Here is a 27,090-nt window from a genome sequence, read left to right on the forward strand (position 1 = left end):
CACCATCCATAAACCTAAGAAAATGAGTCCTAGATCTTTAAAAATCCACTGTGTGGATAATGCCTTTGAATCAGGTAACCCAGGGTACGTAGTCGGGTTTTTAGAAACCTTGTCTTTTTTCCTTTTGGTGATGCGGTTGTAGACATGAGCCTTCACAGTCTCCTCTGAAACAAAAGAGAGTTCATGGGATTTTAGAAGTAAAATCTGAGAATTCAGACCTTTTTCTTCTTTTTTTTCCAGGCAGGCATTGGCATTATATGAAAATTGAACATGCATCAATGATGCAATAACTGGATTTCCTCAAGCTCTTAAGGCAATATAATACAACCTCATCCAGCATGGGTTGCAAAAGGAAAGACCTTTTTCTGGCCCAGCCTACAGCAGTACAGGAAAGTGGCTGGAGCTGTCTTTGAAGTCAGAGAGACCCGGGTTCAAATCTTGACTCCGAGTTAGGTCTAACTCTGGGACCGGGACTTGAGGTGCCTCTCTGTGTCTCTGCTCCCCCTGCCTCATGATGGTGTTTCAAGAGCCCACTTCATAAGGTTACCCGAATTGCTGTTCTAGTTCTGCCTATTCCCTAGCTGTGGCCTAGGCCAAGTTCCTTAACCATGTGCTTCAGTTTCTTCATTATGAATCTTGGTATTTACCTCATTGGTCTGCTGTAAACATTAAGCAAGTTAATATTTGTAAAGTGCTAGAAACAGTGCCTGGCACATATCAAGCACTCTCTGTGTTCAATATTATTATTGTTGGTGAGGAATAAATACGAGAGCATGAGGAACACACAGAGCGCACTGCCTGCTCCGGGGCCAGCATCCAGGGTCCAGCGTCAATGCAACGTGGTTGTATTTAATGCCCTCAGCATTAGTTTAACAAAAAAAGTGCTCCAGTTCTTCAACAGTGTGCTATTTAGGCCTTCGTAACAATGAAGATCAGAAATGTGATTAAATGTCAAAACTGGCCACCAACAGGAAGAGAACAGCCCCAAAGCGAGGCAGGTGGTCTGAACAGAGTCCAGAACTTTCGTTCCCTGGTTACTGCTCTTTGGGGATCGCCCTACTTTTGTGCCTGGCCCGCAATCTGTCTGCCCATCTTGAGCATGTGCAGTTTCTCTTTCTCCATCTACTTTAACTTAAAAACACATTTGTCTGTTCAAATCATATGCACTGAAGCATTCTGTTGTCTATGAGGCATGCTGTGAATCCGAATGAGACGTCAGCCACGAGGTAGCCTTCCAGGAAGCTGTTTATTCTGTCTTTTTCTCCTCACATTTCACAGGCAGCTTTAAATCACGGCTCTGATCAGTTGCACTGGCTTCCTGACTCCCGTGGGACCTAGGGGAGGGAGGCAAGGATTCCTACCCACCTGCGGCTCACTCAGAAGCTCGTCTTGTCTGGTACAGGCTGTGAGGGCCCGTTGCCCATCACCCGGTGTACTTTCTTGGCTCTGGCATTTTGACAGTCATTGTGTCAAGCGTTTACCTGTCTCAGATAATCTTTAAAAATATCCTGAAGGATTCCTTGGACTGGAACTTGACAATGAGAACAAATGATTCCCTGAGAATGGCTACACATATCAGCAAAGAGCCATATACAATTTACCCTCCGGATGAGGCCAGAGCCTTGTCAGCACCCGCTGCCTATCCGCGCCCAGTGCCCAGCTCCCCCGCCGCCTCCGAGGCACACGGCAGTAGGAGCTTGTGAGTCCAGCCTCACACGGGGCGAAGTTCTTCATCCTGCCCCCGCTCCAGGCAGCTCCTTCTCCTCAGTAAGGCTTGCCATGAGTTGACATTTGAGCTGATGCACGCACACACACTCCACGCATAAAGAACAGCTCTAGTTACCAACAGTATGAGCACCTATAGCATTAACTCACATCCCCCTCAGCAGCGAACTGGTGAATTCCTGGGCCGGGTAAACGTGGAAATGTCTCACCCTGCCTCCTGCTGGGTCTGGTGCCCTCTCTTCAGCCGCCTCTGCCACCCGGCTCTGCTGCCCAGGGCCATAGTTGGCCCTATCAGGATGGAACTTTGTCTCAGCCTAACTTCAGAGATTCCTCAGTGGGTCTTGCTGCAATTCCTCAGAATATTGATTTTAAGCACAAACCTTCATCTAGTGGATTTTATAGCCTGAACAGTTGTTCTTTCTAATTACTGCTCCAGGTTTGCAGAAGACTGGCAGTTAAACAAGCTTAGACACCCCAGCAGATTCTTGGTAAAAGGCCCAGGGCCACTGCTTCCTGCCGTTTAGGGCACTAAGTGAGGTTCTATACATCATCTGGATTTCGTAGATAGATAATAACTTCCAGGCTGACTTCCAGGCTGAAGGACACCTGAAAATTTTCCCTACATCACAGAGGTCAGTAAAAACCACAGTATCTGGTTTCTCTTCTGGATTTTCTGTGTTTAGCTATTTCCTACTGGCTCTCATGTGGGCTGGAGTGCCGTAATAATAGTACATGTGCATTTGAACCAGTAAAGATCACTGCTTTTGTTCTTATCTCAGATTTAAGAGCAGTACATTCTTTTTTTTTCTTTTTCTTTTATGGATTGGGTCTCTGCCAAACCTTCTGTGTTGTTTCTGCAAGAATACATGGAGACGATTAAAACAATCCCTTTGGTCTCACCCCCATGCTAAGCAGAGGAGCATTTCTCACTGCTTCACACCTGGGCGTGTGTCCTGCCTCCTGGCCTTTCTGTAACTTAAACCTCCACCGTGTCGCTGGCTCCCTGATGCCCACTGTCCACTCCTGCACTCTGGCCTCAGGACCTTTGGTTTTCCTGCAGAAACACTGGTCTCATAATGACTAATTCTTTATAGGTGTGATCTCAAATATTAAATCAATTAATCATAACATATACTACAACCCATATGTCATATAGTTCAACCTTGAAAAATCTATAGCAGATAATAAGAACTATGAGAACCCATCAATACATTTATATGTGATGCAGTATAATATAATAAAAAGTCAAGTCTTCCAGGGCTTTGAAACTTCTGCCTCATTTTTAAATGCCACAAATTCCAGCATTATAAAATACTGGTTTCTTTGTGACAGTTTTAGGGACAGGTCAACAGACTTCTGAGGAGACACTGAGTTTCTCGATGGCTGTTTTATAAGCTGATCTAAGGTTGTTTGCTACATTAGACATTTTTCTCTCTGTAAATAAATTTAGAGAAAGTAAACCTAGAAAGAGCTTCCATTGACAGAGTCTTTACTATGTGGGAAGGTACTCAGATTACTTCCATTTTACAGATGAGGACACCGAGGAATTGACAGATGAGGTTCCTTGGGTGAGGCTGCACAGCGAGTAAACAGTGCAGCCAGGATTTTAACCCAGGCCATGAATTCAAGTGCAGTGTATATGAGATAAAATGACAGAAAGTGAAGTCAGAGCATCAGAATGGAGCCGCTGTGCACATCTGAGCATCTTCCCTGTAAGGCAGAGGCTGGCTGCGGTCACTTCCAGCAGGCTTCCCTTGGAAGTCCTGCATCCTCTCTACTTGGCTCTCTGTTTCCTCCCAGCATCCCATTCTGCATCATTTGCTCACAATGGACTTCACCTATTATTTTAAAATGAGCTCTTCATAGATGTCACCCACATGTTTACTATAAGAAATAGCTTAACAATAAATTTCTATTTAACAGGCTCTCTACAATGCTTCAAAACTTATCATCAGATACCATAATATTTGGCATTATGGGAAAAAGAGAAAACAGTGAGGTTTCCCCACCCACACTTTCTTTCCTTGTTCTAACCTCTTGTGTTCTTCCAAACTGTCACCTTCACACAACAGTGTCCTGGAAAAATTTCAAATTCACCTGGAAAGAAGAAAGAAGTCTTGATAATGTGGAGCTGATCAGTATGCAGACCACTAATCACCTACTTCAGAATTTCTGGCTGTTTTTCACCCCAAATTTCTCATTTACCTGTGGGTTCATTTGGACAAATCACAAACAGTCTCATTAAAATTCCTAAGATCTCACACTCCTAATCTCCAGATGTTATTATCAATACAGATTTTTTAAAGAGATAACAAAGCTTCCTTTTTCGACCAAGTTCTAAAAGCAAAATTTCTCTAAAATTAGGCACATTTAGGATTGCTACTGTTCTTTCCCAGATGGACATGTGTTTAGTTCTCACTTAATACTTCTTAGAGTTATTTGCATCCTAACAGTTTGTGCTTTAATATAAAAATAATTACATTAGCACCTTTCATCCCTAACTGCTATATAAAGTAATGCATTTTCTGATACCATGGGAAGCCTGTAGTGAAGGAGTGCTACATGCTGACCATTTGTGAGGGAGGAGAAACATTGGCTGAGGAGGTCAAATAACATCCTTTTCTCGAAAATAATATTAACAACATTAAGTTCCTTATACACAGATGTATTTCCCCTAATTTACAAAACTTAGCTTTATAGGATCTTTCAAATAAACTGAAGGAACTTATTTCCTTATAAAACCTTACCTGTAGCTGAACTTCCAAAAATTAAATTTACGTTTAATACTTCCTTTCTCTAACAGGCTGTGAAAGCAACAAGGGAGGTGTGTGTCACTGATTGGTACACTTGGCGCTGTGTTCAAATCAGTTCCATGAAGAATAATGTGTTGGGGACGGGACGTGTCTCTTATCAGTAGTGAGGGAGAGGGATGCTGCCGCTCCACATTTTTACTGGCATCCCATGACCTGTCCCTAAACACAGGGCTTTCTCCATCTTGTTGAGGTGACTGTATAGATAATTATTGGTGAACTGGGAAAAAGTACATCCTAATTTACGTATCTTTTGTTAGGATGTGGACATGTGAAGAGAAAGAAGAGAAAGAAGTTAGTGTGATTTCCAGCATAATGATTTTGTTCCTTAATTAAGGAAGGCTAAAAATATACCATGGTGGTTACTAACTTCTGTAGGAGTTAGTCTAACATCTTGAATATGTGTCTAAATGTAAACATCACCGTTTAAAAAAAATTACACTTCTTAAAGTTAGTAATTAAGCATAAGCTATAGGTTTGCAACAAATATTATTTGATGGTGACAGGGAGATACAAAGCTAAGAAAAGACTGTATAGATTAGAATAGGTTCTGGTAGACCTGTGGTTTAATTCTATAGTTAGGTGGCTTTATATACACTGTCAAGGAATTCTGATACCCATGTGAGATCTAATATCCCAAGGAGAGTGGCTGAAATACCAGGACATCTGTTTCCTAAATCTGGCAATTATCCTGGCTTTTTAAGATTTGGGGGAGAAATTCTAAAGTCATTATAATTTAGGATTACAGTTTTCCCTACTATTCATATGCATCCTTCCCAGAGTACCTCAGCAGTGTGGATACAAATGCCTAGAATGCATAGCAAACAAGACTACCAATCTGGAGATATCTATTCTTTTCCCAGGATTGAACCTAGGATATCAAGAAATCTTAATTGAGCAAATTGACAACAATTCATTACATATATGAAGCCCTCGCTATGTGGTTCCATTTTTATATCTCTGGGCACAAAGCATATGGCACCAGAAATAAACATTCTAGGAATCCATGTGAGCTCCTTCAGCTGGGGAAGAACTCTTAGGAAAATTTCTTTTCATTGTTGAAGTTTTAGCGGGACTACTGTCAGCAATTGGATTTCACAGTCCCAGCCACATTCCAAATGGCTTTAAACAGCTTGAACTCTGAGATCTGCTTTATTTGACTTTGTAGTAACAACAGCAATACCGCTTCTCCTAGTGCTTAGCATGACTTAGATAATCAATAGGTGATGGGCATTGGAGACCGAGATGGCTTCTTGTCTCATGCAGTGTCCCTGCTGAGAGGCCAAGATGAAGGAGAGAATTATTTTTTTTTAACAACAATAAAATTCTGTATAGGGGGGTCAATGCTCAATGCACAATCATTAATCCATCTCAAGCCTAATTCTCGTCAGTCTCCAATCTTCTGAAGCATAACGAACAAGTTCTTACATGGTGAACGAATTCTTATGTAGTGAATAAATTCTTACATGGTGAACAGTACTAGGGCATTCATAACAGAAACTTTCGGTTTTGATCACGCATTATGAACTATAAACAATCAGGTCAAATATGAATATTCGTTTGATTTTTATACTTGATTTATATGTGGATCCCACATTTCTCCCTTTATTATTATTATTATTTTTATTTTTAATAAAATGCTGAAGTGGTAGGTAGATGGAAGATAAAGGTAGAAAACATAGTTTAGTGCTGTAAGAGGGCAAATGTAGATGATCAGGTATGTGCCTATGGACTAAGTATTAATCCAAGCTAGACAAGGGCAGCAAAACATCCACGGATGCAGAAGATTTCTCTCAAAACAGGGCGGGTGAGGTTCTGAGCCTCACCTCTGTTGATCCCCAATTTCTCACCTGATGGTCCCCCTGCGACTGTGCCTGTCTTAGGTTGTTCCTCCCTTGAGGAATCTTACTCGTCTCTGGCTAACCAGTCATCTTCCGGGGCCATACAGGGAAATGTAAAGTTGGTAAGTGAGAGAGAAGCCATATTGTTTGAAAAGGTTAGCTTTTTACTTCTTTGCAGATTTATGCCCTGTGGTGAAGGAGAGAATTTTTAAGTGTGCCTTAGATTGAGAATTATTTTACTCCCAGCTCCTCCAATAGTTGTTTGAAGACTACTCCTTATTTTTTCACTGAAATTTATACTGTTACTGTTCACAGTGCCTGAGCTACCATTCTTCCCATAATTCTGCGTTGTAAAGCTAATTGAACAATTAACCTCGGAAAAGCACACTTTTTAACTTCTAAATCAACAACTGTGCCAACACATTAGAAAACTCCAAGGGTGAGAACATTTACAAAACGGGCACTTGATTATATTCCATAGCTGTGCATCGAGCTCAGATTTAAGACCTTACTAGAGGTCATCACACTCTGGATGAGGGGCTAATCGCAGAATGGTTGGTTAGTCGTCTCAAATCCTAACAATTCCCACATTTTGGTGTACCTTGAATTATAGAATGAATAAGGAAAACATTTATCTCCCTGGAGAAGTACAGGAAAAAAGTAAGATATTTGCCTTCTCTCTGGGAAGAAATGAGGCAGCTAGCATCATACTGCTTTTCAGGACAAATCTCTTTGTGGCCTTAGTGAAAAACAATGTGCATTGCAAGCAAAAGTAGCCAATTGAAGAACTTTTCATTTTCCCCTTTTCTCTTTTTGCATGCTAGTCTGTCTACTGCTTTTTATGTCTCTGTTTTCCCATCTATAAAATGGGGATTGTATTAGTTTTCTACTGGGTGTAGCAAATTACCACAAATTTAGCAGCTTAAAGCAACACCCATTCAGTACACAGCCCACAGTTCAGTCGGTCAGAAGTCCTTACAGAAGGGAAGGCACAACTGAGATCTCTGCTAAGGCCTTGCTAAATCAAGGTGTTGGCTGTGGCTGTGGTCTCGTCTGAGGCTGGGGTTTCTTCCAAGTTCATGGGGTCGTGGCAGATTTCAGTTCCTTATGGTTGTATGATTGAGATTCCATTTCTTTACTGGCTCATAGCCAGGGGCTACTCTCAGCATCTAGAAGCTGCCCACATTCCTTATCAGGTAGCCACCTCCATTTTTAAACCCAGCAACAGAGATCTCCCTCAAGTCAAATTCTTTTCACTCTTCAAATCCCCTTTGCCAGGAAGAGCCCGGTCTTTTGAAGAGCTCACCTGATTAAGTCAGGCCAATTGAGGATAATCTCCCTTAGGTTCAACTGATGTGGAGTCTTAATTACACCTCCAAAACCCTTTTGCAATAGTGCCTAGATTGAAATTTTGTGGAGTATCTGGGAGGAATGTGCATATCAAGGGATGATCTTGGGTGTCATCTTAGTATTCTGCCTACCACAGGGATAACAACGATACCTTAGGGTATTGTTAAATGGATTAAACGATATAATGTGTGTGTAAATCATTTAGCATAATATCTAGTGTAATAAGTGGGATCAAATATTATTAATGTCTATGTATACTGTATTTCCTTGTCCACATGGATTTTTGAGTTATATTATTATAAGCACATTAGAAACATGATGGAATATGTTAACTATTTGCATGCTCCACAAAAAACAGAGATACTGGGGCCATAGTCAACAAACTCACAAACCCAGTGTTTAGTCTGTTGCTGAAGTAAACATACTAATTCAACTTATTTAAAAACACTGCAGTGAAAAAAAAAAAAAGAAGAGTCCAGGACACAATTCACATTGGTACTCAAGCTTATATATAATGTGACATAAGATGAAATATGGGTCTCTGCATTGTTCATTTTTTGCTTTTTAGTAAGAAAAATGAATCACAAATCCATGCCTTCAGCACTGACATTTTTCAGAAGAAATTGTTTGTTTCTACTCATGCTCTGAATATAAAATGAATACTTCAAATGCTCCATTCACACAAAGGCCTTTATGTCCCTTTCTCTCTTTAATGGTTCCAGTCTAGAATAGACAACATTATGCAATTTGGTGCAGCTACAACCAAGAGAATGCTTTACACAGGCTGTAAGAAGACACCTAAGGGGTTAACAGTAATATTTTGCAAATTGAGGCAAGTGAAGAAAAAATACATTAGCATAAGAAAAGGTAGCCTTAGGGGATTTTCCACTCAACTGTTTGGCACTAAGAGCTCTATGTTACCAAGGAGGAGGCCAAAGAAGCAAAACCCTGGTGTCTATGCATTCTTGAAATACACTGCCATTGTATTATTACACTGGTGAGAAAGACCTCACAATTACAGAGTTGGAAATGGTTTTCTTGTAAGGAAAGTCAAAATTGGATATATTAAGAAAAGCACCTTGAGTCAGGCATTGCAGCAAGCAAGAGGATTCCTCAGTGATCAAACCCAAAGAGATTTCCTAAATATGTCAGGACTACCCTAGAGGTGGTATGAGATTGAAAATGAAAGTATTAAGCAGTGATTTTTAATTGTTAACTGGAATGTTAACAGTTAATTGTTAAATGGAGTGCTATTAACTCAAACTGAATGGTTTTAAACTCGTTTCTGAAATTGTGTCTAACTCACAGTAACTGAATGTAGTTAGTAGATATTTCCCTTTTATTAATGCTTACACTTATTTAAAGATTGTTAAATAGGAAATATCCAGTTTCAAGTTATGATTATTTTCATTAGTTCAAAACATCCATAAAAATTAAAAGATGCTCACAGACTTTCTTAAAATAGAGAATATAACTAGTCAGTTAGCTGTTTCTATGATCACACTGAATTCGTTTCTGATCAGTCTTGGCTTTACTTTTATGAACAACTGACCAGTAAAAACAACGATCTTTTTAATGCTGAATTTCATTAGATTTACCACCACAGTGAGCATGACTGCCCGAATAAATCATGATAGATTCATTAATAAATTTAGATAGTGAAGGGCCAGCATCTTTTAGGTAAACATTTTATGACATTATATACTGATAGCTATAAGAGAAATTGTGGGGGGGGGAGGGTGCAAAAGAATTTGTTGCCTGTTTCTAAGAAAAGTCTTTGCAGATTAAGATGACACACTTTTTGGCTATTAAAAATGGGAATGAAGATCAAAGATCATCCAAATCCTAGAAAATCTGTCCAAAAATGGATAATAAAATTATTTATAAGTCAATTGATAAGGTCAATTTTCAGGAAATAATGTGTCAGAAATCAACTGAGAAACACAGTTATACCGCTCTTCAAATTTCCTATTGAGTAGTGGGTCAACCTTGCATTTAAATCTTGTTTATCTTGTCCTTTCCTTTATCTGTTTTATTCATGGATATTAAAGAGCTGTGAGTGATCAAGGTTTCAGGTCTTTGTCCCTGAGAAGATGACTTACATAAATAGATCTGCTTTCTCAACACAAATTACTCTGAAGCACTTGATCAAGAAAATAATACAACCAAAGCTTAAGGGAAATTTTTTTTAAAAAAGAAAGATTTAAACAAGTATAAGATAATTCCTGTGGTGGTGAAATTATAATATGGTTTTACTACTTTCTGAGATGCTGTGAATATAGCATCCCACATCAACGTAAATAAAAATGGATTCCAAAACTGAACTGAAATACTTTTGATGGTCCAGATCATTTCCAACCCTAATATGGAAACTGAGATTATAGACCAAAACTCTTTTCAGTATTAATTTGACACTCTATTCCCCAAGTTTACTCATAAACTGTGTCATCCACTGGCTAGTTCTTGGGCAAAAGGAATTTGTATAATCAAGGTAATTTATTTAGGTATAATTGATCATTTCAATGTATGTGAGAGGGTATGGGGATTATTTTTTTATGTAGGAACTGGTTCTAAACTACAAATATTTTGTCAATGTTCTAAATTATGCGTTCTGAAAGGAGTTTTCAGATCTGCTGTTTACCACAGGCTGTCTAGGATACAGCCCTTTCTGATACTACTGCCACCATATTTTCTAGTCTGTGAGGATGGGGTAAAGTGAAAAGAGCTGTAAACTCTGGGAGTGTCTGTGATAAATAGTAGTTTCAGATGCCTGCTTATTTAGACAGGGATTATGGATGGCATTCTTCTTACCATGTAATACCTGTCCTTTTATAGAGAGAGACAGTGAGACACATAACATCATATTTATTTTACTTCTTGTACTTTTTTCTCTCCATTCAATAATCAAAAGACAATCTTCTTTTAACCGTATTTAGCATTTTCCTATTTAATTTCTCAACTTGATTTCCCTTTTGACAAGGAATACAGACTGTTGACATGTTGCTTCCAATTTACCCTGGAATCAAGATACAACGGCTTTCTTCCTTTTACAGTATGAAGAAGCAAGTCAAGCTGCTATCGATAAAATAAGCCACAGATACCAAAACCCATGGTATGTACCTACTAATAAATTTTTAATTAATGTGTTTCCTTCCTAAATTAGTAATAGGGTTAATTTTTTAAAAGTATATTACCATCTTATTTGTTTTTATTTCACATAGGTTTCTTTGTAAAATTAGGAATTTTTATTTCTAATAATACAAAATTTTCATGATCTACTGGGGTCTTAATTAAGGGGAGAAAGAGGCAAAGTAATCCTGGAGGAAGCAGCTGTTAGAATATAGTGGAGAAGAAAAGAGAACCAGCCTGCAGCTATTCAGAACAGCCACTGGATGAGTAGGAGAACTTTATACAAATAATTGTTTCTTTGGAAAAATAATTTTTTTAGTTTAAAAAAAATCTCATTTCATGCTGTTGGCCTAGAAACCATCATAATGGGTAATCTTGGTTAATAAACATATTTCTACTAAAGTTACACAATGGCTTGGATTCACACTACTTTAAAGCAGCCTCTAACCTATAAGCACGTCTAGCTCAAAGTAGTTAAATTACAGGAAAAGAGCAAAACTAGGCTTGTCATGTAGATGTGACATTGAATTCGGATTCCTAAGAGGGAAGGGATCAATCAGCATTACCTTTTAAGATGGTCAGTTCAATAATGTCTCTGCTACCCTTTGATTTTTGGACTTGAGGGTTACTGGAGCCTATTTCACCTCATTTTTAATTGTCAGAGCATACTGCTGTTAGCATGTGCTAAATTAATGAGTTTAATCTCTTTCCATTATACCACAACAACATAAACTACACCAAAAAGAGATGAGCCCTCAATCCTATGTCAAAAGCCTACTAGTTACTACAGCACATTTCCAGGGCAACAGAAGATCTCACTGGGCAATTCCTATAGTTTGTAAAGCATATTCTACATTTAAAGTCACAGAAAAATAGTTACAGTTTATTGTATGCAAAGCACATGTTGTCATTAAAGTATTCCAAACTTTGTTCAGATAACATTGCAGGCATCTATCTACAAATTCTCTATCAAATATTTCCAAGCAAAAATAAATAAATAAACCACTAAAGGCCACTGAAAATCAAAGCAGCCTCAGCAAGCATTGGTGACATAAGTGTGAAAATTTGCCACGTTTAAGTGTTAAAAACTTGTTAGAAAGTATCTGAGAAATAGTGCAGCTTTGAACATTCTCCTTGGATGAAAGATGGTTGGCCGCATTCATGCCAGGGAATATGATATGGATTGTACCAGGTCATGAGAATGTTAAAGTTTTATGAAAAAGACCCTTTACTCTGAGAACTGTGAATTCAATTGGGAAATTGGAGATATATATATATATATATATATACTAGGGAACAATTCTGCATATATTGAGTGCCATATTCATAATGGAGACAATCATAAATTAGAGAATTATAACTAGAAAAGTTTTTTAAAAGTATAATGATGACCCCTTTCAGACTGGCCTGTGGCCCATTTTTAACTAGTCAGAAGCCGATACCTAAATATTTCCTTCCTCTTGAGACTAAGCTTAACAGCCTTCCTGCCCTATGTTTGCGCTGGTAGGATGCTCTTGAATAGGACACTCATTTGGTCAGGCCCAGACGCACCTGTGCCCCTTATCTTCTCTAAGGGGGACTGAGGGCCGCCTCCTTCCTGGGCAAGCTGAGTGCTTAGCCTCCTATCGGGTGTCATATTCTGCCCTTCTCAGTCACCAGCGTTCACGAAAGCAAGTACCTCCTGGCTTGAAGCACAGCTAGATTCTGTGGCTACTGTGGTGAACAGTATATGTCCTTATTGGAATCGGTATTCTAGAGGAGAAGATAGAGATTCAACATTTATTTTTCTCCTCATTTACTCATTTTTAAATTTATTTTTTATTGAAGTATAGTTGATATACAATCATACTAGTTTCAAGTATACAGCACAGTATAATCATTTAAAAGTGAATAATTTCAAGGAGGAGTGTTTAATACAAAGAAATGGAAATTCAAGAAAACAGAAACAAATATTTGGAAGTTATCACTGGTCTAGAAAAAGCATTGAAGAAAGAGTAGGATCATTTTAGTACAACGAGCAGTAAATAATTTTGTCTGCTGACATAAAGAAGGCAAGGGTCCTCTCTGTTTTTGAGTCCAGAAGTCCAGTAGAGGACAATTACAGGATTTCCTCTATTCTGAGGCATACATTTAAAATTTTAACTTTCTTGAAATCAGGATGTGTTTTATAATAGTTGTTTACAGATACAGTGTATATATGTGGTACCTCTTTTTTCCTCCCATGTAAAGCTGTTATTGAATCAACTGTGTTATAAGATACAATTTACTGGATCTTAAAAACCAATAAAGATATACTTCAATAAACATGAAATGAAGACCTGCTGCATGTCAGGGTGCTCAGACTTAAAAAAATAATAAGCAGGGTCTTTACTCTCACATAGCTCAGACTTTCAGGGCAGATAAATGTAAACAGAAGATTTCAATACAATATATATTGATGGAGAATGGATGTGGGTTAACTCTTCTTTGTCCTTCTGAATTAAAGGAAACATTCTCTTGTTTTAAATATCTTAAGTTCTCTGGATATGTGACCAGATGATCAGCTCATTTTCATATAGTCTCTTCTGTTTGCAGTTGGAGCTTTTCTAATATATATACATACACACATGCATATACATATATATATATATATACACATTATTTCTAATTACAACAAAAATGGAAAGCTCAGATAGTAAATGGAAGACAGTTTACAGTCAAACTAAAAGAGATCATAAGAGAATTCACTGCAAACAGTGAATTGACAGGGCTTTTTGTTTTAAGAACTAAATGAATTCTGTGAAGCCATGGTTACTGAAGATTGACGGGCATGGAAGTATCTTGTTTTTCATCTACTTTTCATTACATCTGACACAGTGCTTCGCATCTATGGACACTCAGTATAGATTTGCTGGATTGTATATGAAAGACAAATCCCAGTTCTTATACTCACAATGGCACAGATTGGCATCGTTCAGCTTGAGAAGCTGGGGGAGTTCAAGTCATGAGGAATTCCTGAAAGAAATGAAATTTAAACTGGGTTTAGAAGGAACATTCTAGGAAAAGCTCTGGCTGCCCATTGGCTGAATTTTTTTATCCACATAAATCAAAGTCTTGCTAACATTACGATATGAACAGAATTATTCACATTATTCCAGAAAGACACTGCTAAGATGCCTCTGACCTGATGTCACAACGAAGTTGCCTCTTTGCCAGTTGGGGCACCTGATATTTGTCACTTACTTTCCAGTTTATAGATTTATCTGAGGAATAAAGTCTTAAGGAATATTTCAAGTTCCTTACAACCACCACTGTCAGTAGATGACAGTGGGGGCAAGGGGCCGAAGAAGAGGGCGCCAGATTCCGAGGTAAGGGCAACCAGACTGGACGTCCGTCCTGAAGAGAAGAGAAGCATGAGTTTAAAAGGATCTGAATTAATGACAACGTCCCCTAACTTTTCATCTACTTGAGAGTCACAGAGCACAGCTCTTTTTCAGAGTTGGCTTTTCCACTTTGTTTTCTGTTGCTGCCTTTTCACAACCCCAGGATTCCTCAGGCATCACCCACCCTCAAGAGCTGCAGAGCAGACGGCAGACTTGAAAGAGTGCCAGACAGAAAATCAGGAAAGCTGCTTTCACAAAGAATCTATCCTTCCCAAGGAAATAATAAAGGAGATACGCAAATGTTTAGCCAAAAGGAAGTCGAACAGTGTTTGCCATAAAACAAAGTCAGAAATAACCTTAAATCTCCTAAATAGGGGAGGTAAACAATTATGAAACAGTATTGATACAGTGATTAAGAGCAATGACTCTGAGGACAGACCCTGAGTTAAAGTTCCAGCTTCATCACCTATTACCTGGGACACCTTGGACAAATTATTTAAACTATTTTTGCCTCAGTTTCCCAATCTATAAAATGATGGTAACAAAATGTACTCCAGTACGTTGTTGTATAGATGTGTTGTTACATATACAGCATCTAAAATAGCACTTGGTACATACAAAATACTCAGTAAATATTGTGATCACATAATTTTTCACCCAAAACAGGATATTTTGAGAGTGAAACAGGAAGCTAATCAAATGGGTCACCTGGACAATAGATTAAACCAAAACTATCCTGATCAGGTCATTCTAGTAATAAATGTTATCTGTTAGTTAAACAAATGAAATACAATGAAATAATTTAATAAAATGAATTTGTTAAAATTTATATTATATTTTAGCTAAAAATAATCAGTATGTAGTTTCAGTATAGGACAGAAATTGCAAATGATATAGCTGTTCTTCTCCCAAAAGCAGAACCGAAAGGCAAAGAGATAGAGAAGAATGGAAAAATAAAAAAATAAGAAAACAATTAAAATTAAATTAGGCTGATATCTAATAAGAGATCTAGAAAGAAAGAGAAAACTGAAGTAAGGAAATCAATAATACAAGAAAATTTCTCAGAAGGACATAATATGAATTTCTAGATTGAAAGTCTTCATCAAAGCAAATAAAACAAAAAAGAACAACTAAAAATCTACATCAAAGCATGTCACCATGAAGCTTTATTATACTAAGATGAAGAGACAATTCTAAAACCTTCCAGAGGATAAATAAAGGATTAGGAGTCATAAGGTATCATATTTTCTATTCTTGATAGCAATACTGGACTCTAGAAGACAATGGGCCAATGTATTCATTCCATGTCTGCCAGAAAGTGGCTTTCAATCTAGAATTGTATACCCAGCAAACAATCAAGAGGGAAGGTAGAAACAAACCTGTTCAAGCATGCTGGAGAATATTATCTAGCAAGACAATGGGGGGGATAGATCAAGGGAAGAGAAAGGAATCTGATCCAAGAAACAAGAGACACAACAAAGGTGACAGATAAAAGGAATTCCCAAGATAGCATTAAAGGAAAGTACCAGGAATGTTGCCATGCAGGGGTCTAGAGAACTATCAATTCAGATAGCAGCAGGACAAGTGGGGGCTTCAAAGGGAGCAATTATTATATACAAATACTCAGTTAAGCTCCAGAATAACCAAGTAAGTTACAAAGTGGCTGCTTTCAGAGAAGAGAATGTTGGGGTAGGGAGCAGGGAGAAGATGGGAGTATTCCTTTTTACTATGGGAGTATAAGCCTTTCAGTATTATTTATATGAATTATGTACATATACCTGAATTATTACATTAATACTGAAAAAACTAGCACTACATTACATATAATCTAAGTATTTTATCTTAATATAATAAAAATTAATCATAAAATGGGAGAAATAGCCATAATCAACTAGAATTTTAGCAGTTAGGGCTCCTAAATTGAAAACATCTCTATCTAAAACCAGGACTTTAAGTATTAAAGAAATATCCACTGACCTGAATAAACAGGGCTTTCTGTTCATTCAGAAAGGTGTAAGGTATGCCTGTAGCTGACATTAGTTATATGGTCTGTAGAAAACTGCCCATTTTATTCCATAATGAAATACTGCTAAAACCAGTTGCTAGTTTAAGCACAGACTTAATGACAACTACTATTTAAAAATATGTTGGTACATAAATGAGTGCTTTTTTTTTTTTGGAGTTGTTTTCCTCCAAATATCCATAAATCTCGACAACTTTCTATTTTTAAAGCTGTCAAGGCCTGGCACATTGGAGGGATTTCTGTGAGCAGTTTTTGAGATCCTCAGCACCCATTCTTACTTTGGCTCCCAAGGTCTGTTACCCAAAAACTGTCTTCATGTTTCCTCCCCCTGAGCCTGCTCCCCCCAGCCATCTCTCCAGCTGGGTGTTGAGGGCTCTTAGGAAGATGCAGGTGTCGGTCGTCCAGCCAAGCCAGAGTGCCCGTGGTTGTCACTGTTAGTGCCAAATGGATAGTTGGTGCCCATTTGTCCATTGAGTAAATATTCAATTGCCAGTTATGTGCCAGGCACCATGCTTGGGGACTCATGTGCGAACAAGATAGACATAATTCCTTCCTTCCTTAGTCTATCAAGAGAGAAAAGATAGAAACAGCCCAACATATGACTGATAATTTAATTGTAGGAGGTGCCATAAGGGAGAAATGCAGGATGTGGATAAAATGACTCACTGAATGAATGAATATTCCTTATCATAAGATGGGGTACTTAGAGCAAAAGGATAAGATGCAACTGTGTTTGAAAAGCTATTGTTTTTGAAAGAAAATCTGGCTACAGAAGAAACAGTGCTATTACTCTTAAGAAGAAAATTTACTAGGCTATCATTGGATACACAGGTCAGGAAAAATTCAATTCACTTCAGAATGGGACCTTCAACTGCAAATTATTCTCCATATAATTTATGAAAGATACTGATGTCTGAAGTGTGTACGAAAGAGGCACTACCAACTTATTGCCCTTTCTTCTGTAATTTCTCTACATTTCAGATATAAGAACTGTACCTCTCAGAGTCTGTTTCAGTAGACCAGGTTATCAAGAGGGAGTAGCTGCTCAACCTAACAAAATCATTAATAGCAATGAAATTCAAGCATGGACTGCAAACTAATAGTAAACAGATGAGCTAAAATTTTAGACCCATACAAAAAGAGTTTATGTAATGAAAAGAGGACAGAAAAGCAAGGACAACCTATGTTATAGGTGTCAGATTGTTAATTTCATTATTATCTATTCAATTTTGTAAGGCCACAAACATGATTTGATCATGGTAATTTCAAACATTCTTACATTGACAACATCTATATAAGTGTTCTATGAAAGATCAATATCACTTAGCTTATATCTATATCACCAGATGAAGCAACAGAATAATAATCGCCCAGTCCATTTAAGGTACATTACTTACTACCAATTTTTTTCATTATTATATCAATGCTTTTCATTATTTCTTTTATTTTTTCTTTTAAGCCTGCTCATAATTTCAGGTTTCCATAACTGGAAGATCAAGACTTTGAAATTGGACAGAGTTGAACTTACCTCCCTTATCTTATGAAATATAAATGCTGTATGAACCTCAGTTTCAAGGGTGAAAAAGAGGCTGATGATACTCTTTCATGGGGTGGTCTTGAGGATGGAAAGTCCATGTATGTAAAGTATGCCACATGGATCTGACAGGAAGAAGGTTAGCTCCCTTCCCTCCCCAGTAAGTCTCAAAATCATCATAGGATTGGCCACTTTCTTAAGGTTTTCTTTTCATTTTTTGAAAACTAACACCTCAAAATAGATTAATTCTAATTTTTTTCTCTTCCATAAAATTTGGTCTAAAGGCACTGGACTGTTTTGAGATATATTATTTGCTTTTTGTCTTAAAAACTGATTGTTAATATTTTTTTCCTTCCATCTTCCTGGTGGGAGTCAAACCATCTCAAAGAATTTGAGTTTGAAAAAACTTTAGCTTTTAGTAGTGAATTTAGTATAAGCAGCACATCATTTCCCATTGACATGATTATTTGGTCCATTTCCCCAAACAGTCACTGAGCACACGGGGAAGAGAGCTGCACTCACTGCTCATGGGGGGTATTTGAAGACTGAAAAAAATAGCCCAAGAGTCTCTGTAGCCTGAAAGTTTTGAAATAATTCATAAAAAGAAAATTCTTGTTCAGCATTTGCATTTTTCTTAAAATTCATTTATTCCACATTAAATAGTCTTCTTGATATCTAAAGAAGAGAAACTTTCTTTGACTACTTTGGCTTATAGCCTTTAACTGGACAACTCATTTATTGAGTCAAATAAATCAACAAATAACTTTGGATCACTGTCCTTTGCACCAAACAGCTCATAGTGTAGTTGGGAAAATAGAGATAATTCGGAAACATGGCCAGAGCAGAGACACAGCCCTACCGGGGTATTATGCATATAGCCGAGCACAGGGGGAGAGGCTGTCATGGGGGAATTCTGAAAAGGTGAGGTCGGGTAATAAAGGGTGAGTAGAGATGCAGAAAGGAGGGCTTCAAGGAGAGCAGACACCAGAAACAGCAGTCCGGGAGTGATCAAGCCAGTGCGGCCGGCACTTGAGCGTTTCAGAGCTGCGGGATCCCAGAGCGTCACGGAAGGCACGGGACACACGGAACCAGAGCCGCAGGCAGCGCTCAGATGTGAGTTCCGACTTTCAGAGGGTGGGGAGCCGCAGGAAGGAATTCAAGTTTTATTCACCCGTCCATTTACACTGTACCTGAAGTGATAGAGTCAGATTTCCACTTCGAATGGGGATGGATGTGAGGGGGACGTTACCTGAGACAAGGAGGCCGGGGGGGAGTCTGCTAGAGGGGCCCAGGAGAGTGGTGGTCATCCAGGGGATGTGAGTCCAGACGGGGAGAACAGATTCCAGGACTATCTGGGAGTAAAATCAGCAAGACTCAGGTATCGCCTGTGGGAGATGCAGTGACCACTCCTAATCGCGAGTTTGAGCGAGTAACTTGATAGCGGACCAGTGCCCGCTGACTGTCACAGGAGCGTCTTCATTACAGGAAAGAAGGGGATGAGTTCGGATGGATTCGAAGCCCCTGTAGGACATCCAGTAACTAGCAGAGAGAGAAGTATGTGAAACGAGGTGGAAAGGCTGTGCTGAGCTTTTTCTTTCATCTTATTCAGATTGTATGTGAAAATCTGTGAGTGGATAAAAAGAGAAGACCAGAGAAATAAATGCAGAACTGTAGGCAATTCAAATTCTTTTTTGAAAAAAAAAATCAGTCATGAAAGGAGACCTAGCAGAAACAGGGGAGCAAGGAGACCTGGACGGTCAGGGAAATAAGGTGCGAACTGAACAATGTCCCCTGAAGGAGCGGGTGGGAGGTCATTAGAGGTTGTGATAAAATCAGAACAAATAGAACAATTCAGGGGAAAGGGTAGGGAAAGTAGGATGGAAGCTCAAATACAGTGGGTTGAGGTGTGATTGGGGGGTGAGGTGGAGTCAACAAGTACAAGTCATGATTTTGAAAAGTCTGGATAATAAAAGAAGAAACTATGAATAGTAAGTAGGGGCAGATGAGGGGCCAGCATGGACTTTTTTAGGATGTGAGAAATACTATCTAGGGAAGAGCTAACTGCTGTGGAGCAATGTTCTCAGGCAAGTGGTGATGAAATTGTGGGCTCAAGGACGCAGGTGACTCAGAGGCCCTGGATGAAGACAAAACCACTCTCATTCCCAGAAACTGAGAGGAAGGAGAAAGAATTTCCTGTCTGCGCAGGTGAAGATGTGCTTGTACGTGTGCCAGTCGGGTGGGCTTTGGCAGTGGCCACTGAGGGAGCTTAGACCTGATGGCCTCAGTGTGCTCCACCAGGTCTCTGTGTGTGAGTTTTTCTTTTATGGTGGTGAAATATACATAGCATAAAAATTACCATTGAATCATTTTTAAGTGTGCAATTTAGTATGCCATGAAGTGTTGTAACAGGCTCTGTCCGTTAGAGGACTGATGAGGTCCTGGGAGGGAGCTGTGAACAGGGGTCTCAAGAAATGCGGTGGAAGGGAATGGGAAAGATGTGACCCAAGGATAGGTAAGGAGACTGCTGTTCCTGGAGTGCTTGAGGTCCCCCTGAGGTTGCAGACTGTGTGTTTGCATCAGCCAGGCTGTCCAGTTGTTCAACAGAGAAGTTACTCCCCCTTGCTACAGGATGCAAGAAAAACTGGAGTTGGGGCAACTGCCTAAAGTAAAATTATATCTATACCTCATAATATAAATTGTTCAGTGGGTCTAAACACTTAACTGCCTTGAAAGTGAAATAATAAAATATACAGGCACATTATGTCTGAGGTTACAGAGGTCAGACGGTAGCATTAAGCCACAGGTAAGAGTTTATGAGTCAGTTTATTAGTCACTTTGTTTTTTTTTTTTTTTGTTTTTTTTTTTTTTTTTGAGAGGGCATCTCTCATATTTATTGATCAAATGGTTGTTAACAACAATAAAATTCAGTATAGGGGGGTCAATGCTCAATGTACAATCATTAATCCATCTCAAGCCTAATTCTCGTCAGTCTCCAATCTTCTGAAGCATAACGAACAAGTTCTTACATGGTGAACGAATTCTTACAGAGTGAATAAATTCTTACATGGTGAACAGTACAAGGGCATTCATCACAGAAACTTTCGGTTTTGATCATGCAATATGACCTATAAACCATCAGGTCAAATATGAATATTCATTTGATTTTTGTACTTGATTTATATGTTGATCCCACATTTCTCCTATTATTATTATTATTTTTTAGTCACTTTGTTTTTAAATGTTGCCTCACGATCTTCAAGAGCATCTTGTGTTTACCCTTTATAATTCCAGTTCAGTTTTAACAATAAGTTCTTCTCTTCACTCCATCCAAATTGTGGACAAGTGTAGTACCAAGGATCTAAGACACAGTTATTGATTGCCCTCAGAAAGATTATCAGAGAGTGCAGGAGAGGAGACACCTGAACAGTTAATTGTACTAGAGTATATTAGGATGCAGTGATAGAAATTGTGAATCAACCAATATACTGATTGCCCTCTGTGCTTGGCACTATGCTTGCTGTTGTATTTAGGTACCTAACAAACTGTAACAACTAAGTGCAATACATCTGGGAATCTAAACTTTGAGGAGGGATCACGAAGGCCCCATGAGGTTCCCTGAGCTTGAAGGACAGGTAGGCGTTAGCAGCTAGAACTGCTGTATTTAGATTCCAAGTTGCTAACCACTTCAGAGATGGAACTTCACACATTCAGATGAATTACCTTGCAGCACATTACCACATATTTGACAAAAACTTTTCATTTCTAGCCTCTGAAGCAATGTGTAAAATGGCAGGGTTTGCACAGAATGCTGCAGTTTGCTTTCTGTCTAGCAGCCTAAAGGCTAACTCATTAAAATTCAAAGATGAATCCCATGGTGGGTGGCAGAACAAATGTTTTCTTCACCAAGCAGAGCTAAGGCCTTCAAAACAGTTTCTCCCAGAATCTAAGTCAGTCTTTGCAGCTGTTCAGTAAGATATGATTCAGGCATCACCTCCTCCTCCAAGTTCACCACGTCTTTGGGGTAGATTCATGTTGTCACAAGGGAAAAATGGAGAAGCAATGCTGCTTCCACACTTGGTCTGACTCTGGAACCACGCACATATCTTACCTACAAGATATGTATCTTATCTCTTACCTGTTACTTATAAAATTGACTTTAATGTAAAACAAAATTTAAAAAATAACTTAAATGTATACCCCCAGTTAATGGTTAACCCACAGAGAAGAACTGTCCCAAGAGATCTTAAAGTGCAGTCAACTGAGTGTAACTCTTCAGCGGGGTATATACTCTAAGAACAAAAGGAAGTGCAAACAGCTTGTGGAAGGATTGCTAGTGTTACTCTGACTGGCGTGGTGTATTGTGGGAGAAAGCAAATGAGCAATAATGTCATGTTCTTATGCGATCATTACTGGTTTGGTTGAGTACCAGAATTTTCAGAGTGGAATAAAGGAAATACAAATGTTAAGATAAAAGAGCTGAATACTTACCTGGCAGGGGAGATACCATGGTCACGAAGGTGGTTTTCCCAGGGCGAGACTTATCCATTGCACTCCGGATGTGCTGACCCCTGTGATTTCCCCAAATGTGGGAAACTCGACTGCATAATTTGTTGTAGATTGTTTTGTCTCTTTTATGCTTTCCTGTAAATATAATCTATTATCATTTCACACTTGGTATAGTGGATAGATAACTGAAATATATTCTGAAGAACTATGTAAATAAAGCTTTATAGCAAAAAAAGAAAGATCAAAGAGCTGAAAAGCAAACCCCAAATTTGATTGGGAGACATATATATGTACATGTATGTATGATAGTATGTCTTTACATATTTTTTTCACTATAGAGGTCTAGACATAGGAACTAACTCGGTAGCTGTGAGTTCCCTAGTGCTCAGTTTTACTCTTCAAATACCTTTTCTACTAATAGGGATTGGGGCTTCTTGGAGAAATGGTGATTCTGTATCTGGAGAAGGAAAATGGAAAACATGAGTTTAGTCCACCATGCCGTACTAGATGAGGAAGCTATTTTAGATGATTACAGACCTGTCGAAGGTACTTATGATCCAAACTTAAAGAGATTCCAGTTGGCTGAAAACAGGACAGGTTGAAGAAAAGGATAATAATTGTAATGGATTAATATACATATTCATGCACATACTTACACATGAACATTTATGAGTTCACAAGTTCACTTGAAAAGCCCCAACAAACTGGTCAGTTGGAGGACTCCAATGAACCAACTTATTATTATGAAAATGGATAAATAAAAGGACAGAATCAAATATTAATTCTGCCTTTCCAATACAAACTGTACCACTGCAAACCAAATAGAAGGCGATAGGACCTTTTAAAAATCAAAGTTATCTAGCTAATAAGTAAAGAAGAAGCAACAGAATTAGATCATCACCACTTTGCAAAGTCTAATAAGTTAATGAATCTAGACATTGATCATAAATAGCTGCCAAAAGCACAAAGAGAGAAATGATCAGCTATTATGTACTCTTGATGGAAGAGCACACCACTACCTGGAAGGTTATTATGGTATGAATTTTGTCCCCCCAAAAACATATGTTGAAGTCTTCAGGACCTCAGAATGTGACTATATTTGGAGATGAAGACTTCAAAGAGGTCATTCAATTAAAGTGAAGTCACTAGTTTGGACCTTAATCCAGTAGGACCAAAGCCCTTAGAAGAGGATATTTGAACACAGACACACACAGAGGAACGACCACGTGAAGACCCCGGGAACGGATGGCCACCCACAAGCCAAGGAGAGAGGCTTCCGAAGAAACCAGCTCTGCTGACACCCAGTTGCACACTTCTAGCCTCGTGTGTAATGCTTTGTTGTAGCACCTTAGCATGTTAATGTAGTAGTCTTGCTCAAAAAATCCAACCTGACTTAAATCAAGCCTCTAAATCCAACTAACAATGTAAAGGAAATAAGATGACTGCACATAAATGTTAAATGATGTCATGAAGATGTTGGCAGAAAAATGTATTGTGGGAAATTTTATAAGACAAATGGCCCAGTTGCTTCAAAAAACAAATAGTGAGAAAGAGAGGGAGGAAGAGGAGCAGCAGGAGGAGGAGCAAAGAGATGAAAGAGAACCTATGAATTAAAAGAAACTCGAAGGACTTACTGGTTAACTGCAAGGTATGAAACTTATTTGGATTCTGTTTCTAACAAACAAACTGTTAAAAAAATCATACCATTTATGAGACAAGTAGAATTTTGCATGCTGAATATTTGGTGAAAATTGGAAAGCAGTTATTGAATTTTTAACAATTGTTAATAACTAAAATTCTTTTAGTTATTAAATTTTTAGAAGACATAATGGCATTGTGGTTATGTTAAGCAAAAAAGTTTTTGTATTATTGAGAGTCATATCAGGAAGGTATGAAGTCTTGGCAGGGGGAGGGCTAGTAAGTAGGGTAGTAATGAAATAAGATTGGTTATAAATTGACAGTGTTTGAAGTTGAGTGATGGATCTTTAAACTATTTTGTCTACTTTTGTGTTTATTTTGTGCGTAATTAAATTTCCAAAGTAACTAAAATAATTTGTATCAACTTTATCTTTGTTAATGAAGGTCAAGATGCACCATCTGGATGGATAAACTTGTCTAAAACTAAACTGAGTCAGTCCTGTTACAGTTTCCCAACGACACTTTACTTGGATCACTGCCAAGTAGCTGGCATAATTGCAGCTCTCCTTTCTTCCCCTTGTGTTCTGATACCCAAATAAGCAATTAATGCGTAGGAAGCACCAGCATGAAGAGAATCCGGGGACTCAGTATTTCAGAAGCTCTGAGCTGTTGAAATTGGGAGAATTTCCTGGATTAATCTTATATAAATTCTCCCATATCTCTAGCAACATCAGGGATTATATTCAACATTCCTTATAGGTGACCCTAGACAATCTTATATGCTGCATTTCTGGTAAGATTTTGGATAACTGCCTCTGAGGCTATGTGCATGAGTGATAGTCAGTTCATATAACTTCTTTTAAAATACTGAATGAAAGTCACTGAACACCTCTGTGAATTTCTACATCGTGTAGAAATTCCTGGCAACAGGAAACTTTTGCAGTATGTTATTCTGCACAGGAGGACTACTGGTTTGATTTAGATTGCATAGCTGTGGAACTGGAAGACCAGCTGGAGCCCAGAAGGGCAGCCCGCAATGTGCTCTGACATCACTGTGGCAAGTACGGCGTTTTTCACATTCTGGAGCTCAGGGAAGACAATCTGGCAAAGTAACGAGGAGTGTTACTCAGGGCAATGTGAGATCTTTCTTGTTTCAATTAATGCTGTCCTTCAACATAATGGTAGAATATTTAACAAGCCTTTTAAATAAAGTGGTTGTGTTTCCTATGAAATAAAAGCAATAAATCAAACCAAAATAATCACAATCTGAGGGTTGAAGCATATGGTATGTGTAATTTTATAGAATTGCTCAAGCCTTTGATACTTTTCTCCTAGAAGAAAGCCTAAGAGAGTGGGCTTCTTCTACTTAAAGGAAAAATAGATATTCCTACATTTGGTTATCTCTTTCTGTCTTTAAAAAATAGCATTCAAGCAATGTTCTTATGTCTGAAATAGTTACCCTGGCAATTTGGGAAGACTTCTCTTGTGTTTTCCCAACACTTCTTTGGGAAGCAATTTCATTTTTATCCTTGAGACAGTGTTTGTTTCACACGTAGGTGAATTACACAGTTTTGTTCATAAATTTAAATAACCTTGTGTACTAATGCAAGATAGTTTGTATATAGATACACAGACCTATTTAACAAATTTACTTTTGAATCATTAATGATGTAAAACTGATTATAGGCACTTTACGGCTTTGGGAAGGAGGGAACTACTTAACAAAAACAAAAGATTTGAACAGGTATAAAAAATTTATCTTTTATATTTCACCATGAATGATTCACATTGGGAGTTTATCACAATCAAATAACCTTTCAGTAGCCATTTTATTCATTTATAGGTAGAGCAGTAAATAATCAATCATTGTTTCATATGCTAAGGTCCTGGCCTTTTTGCCATGTGTCTGTCTTACATAAGCTCTTCACTTTCTTTGTGTCTCCCAGCAGACCTGGTATACTGCTCAACACATACGGGTTTCTCCTCAATAAATTCTGGATAACACTCTATTTGTCTAAAACAGGATCAACAATATAAATAGCTGTGGATCTTTGAGCCTATGAATTACCTCAAACTATTCTATTTATTGAATATTACTTTGGACCTTTATCTCAAATAGTTTAAGTTACAACTCAGAGGTAGAGCCTCAGTTTTCCCAGCATCCTGAAAAATGCATTAAACAGGCAAGCATGACATTTGCCTTCTAGAAAAATCTCTATATGCTCCTTTGAATATGAGTTACTAAACATAATCTTCTTTCATAAGCCACTTTCTATTTCCACTCAGCCAGAATCTCATGGGTAGCAACAAACACAGGATAAATTCTGTTAACATTTAAATTTTTATCTGGGGGGAGGAGATGGGAAAAAAGACAGCAGAGTCAAAAAGCAAGGTGGGGACCTCCTCCCACACATGCACCAAGGAAGCAACTACAGCAAATCCAAGTGACCCTGAAAATGACTGGAAGGCTGCAGAACAGAGCACTATGCCTGGGGAAGATGAGAAGACCAGAGAGAAGGGTAAAGTAGCAGAGCCACAAGCGATAGGGACCCAAGCCCTTCCCCCAACCCAGCCTCCTAAGTAGTTTCAGCAATGGAATAAAACACACAGTAAAAGTAGTTCACCAATTACTTATCAACAAGTATGAAATTAAAACAAAACAAAAGCAGTAAAATCCAAACTATTCACAAAATCAGTCAAGTGATACACAAAAAATGCAGATTATGATACCTAATACATACAGTGTGGAGGAGGAGGAAGAATAAAAAAGAAGTACTTTTAGATTGTGTTTGAAATAGAGTGACCATCAACTTAATATAGACTATTATATATTTAGGAAACTATCCATGAACCTTACGGTAACCACAAACCCAAAGCCCATAATAGATACACAAAAATTTTAAAAAAGAAATCCAATCACAATTCTAAAGGAAACCATCAAATAACAAGAGAAGAGTATGAGAGAGGAAGAAAAGATCAAAGAAGAACCACAAAAACAACCAGAAAACAATTAATAAAATGGCAATAAATACATACCTATCAATAGCTATGTTAAATACAAATGGCCTGGATGTATCAGTCAAAAGACATAGGGTGGCAGATGGATAAGGAAGCAAGACCCATCCGTGTGCTGCCTATAGGGACTCATTTCAGACCTAAAGACATACATAGA

At 38.3% G+C, this 27,090-nt stretch overlaps 1 protein-coding gene and 1 pseudogene across 1 annotated transcript in view; both read left to right on the forward strand.

The window, feature by feature from the left end:
• The window catches only part of SPMIP2 (sperm microtubule inner protein 2), a 93,676-nt gene that overhangs the window by 55,624 nt on the left and 10,962 nt on the right, over nt 1–27,090 (forward strand). The window contains 1 exon segment of the mRNA XM_073230498.1: nt 10,780–10,838. Within this exon segment, the coding sequence (XP_073086599.1) occupies nt 10,780–10,838 (59 nt within the window).
• Nucleotides 22,255–22,407, forward strand: LOC118967400 (U1 spliceosomal RNA; annotated as a pseudogene).

This window comes from Manis javanica, chromosome 3, assembly GCF_040802235.1.
Source record: "Manis javanica isolate MJ-LG chromosome 3, MJ_LKY, whole genome shotgun sequence".
Taxonomy (NCBI): Eukaryota; Metazoa; Chordata; class Mammalia; order Pholidota; family Manidae; genus Manis; species Manis javanica.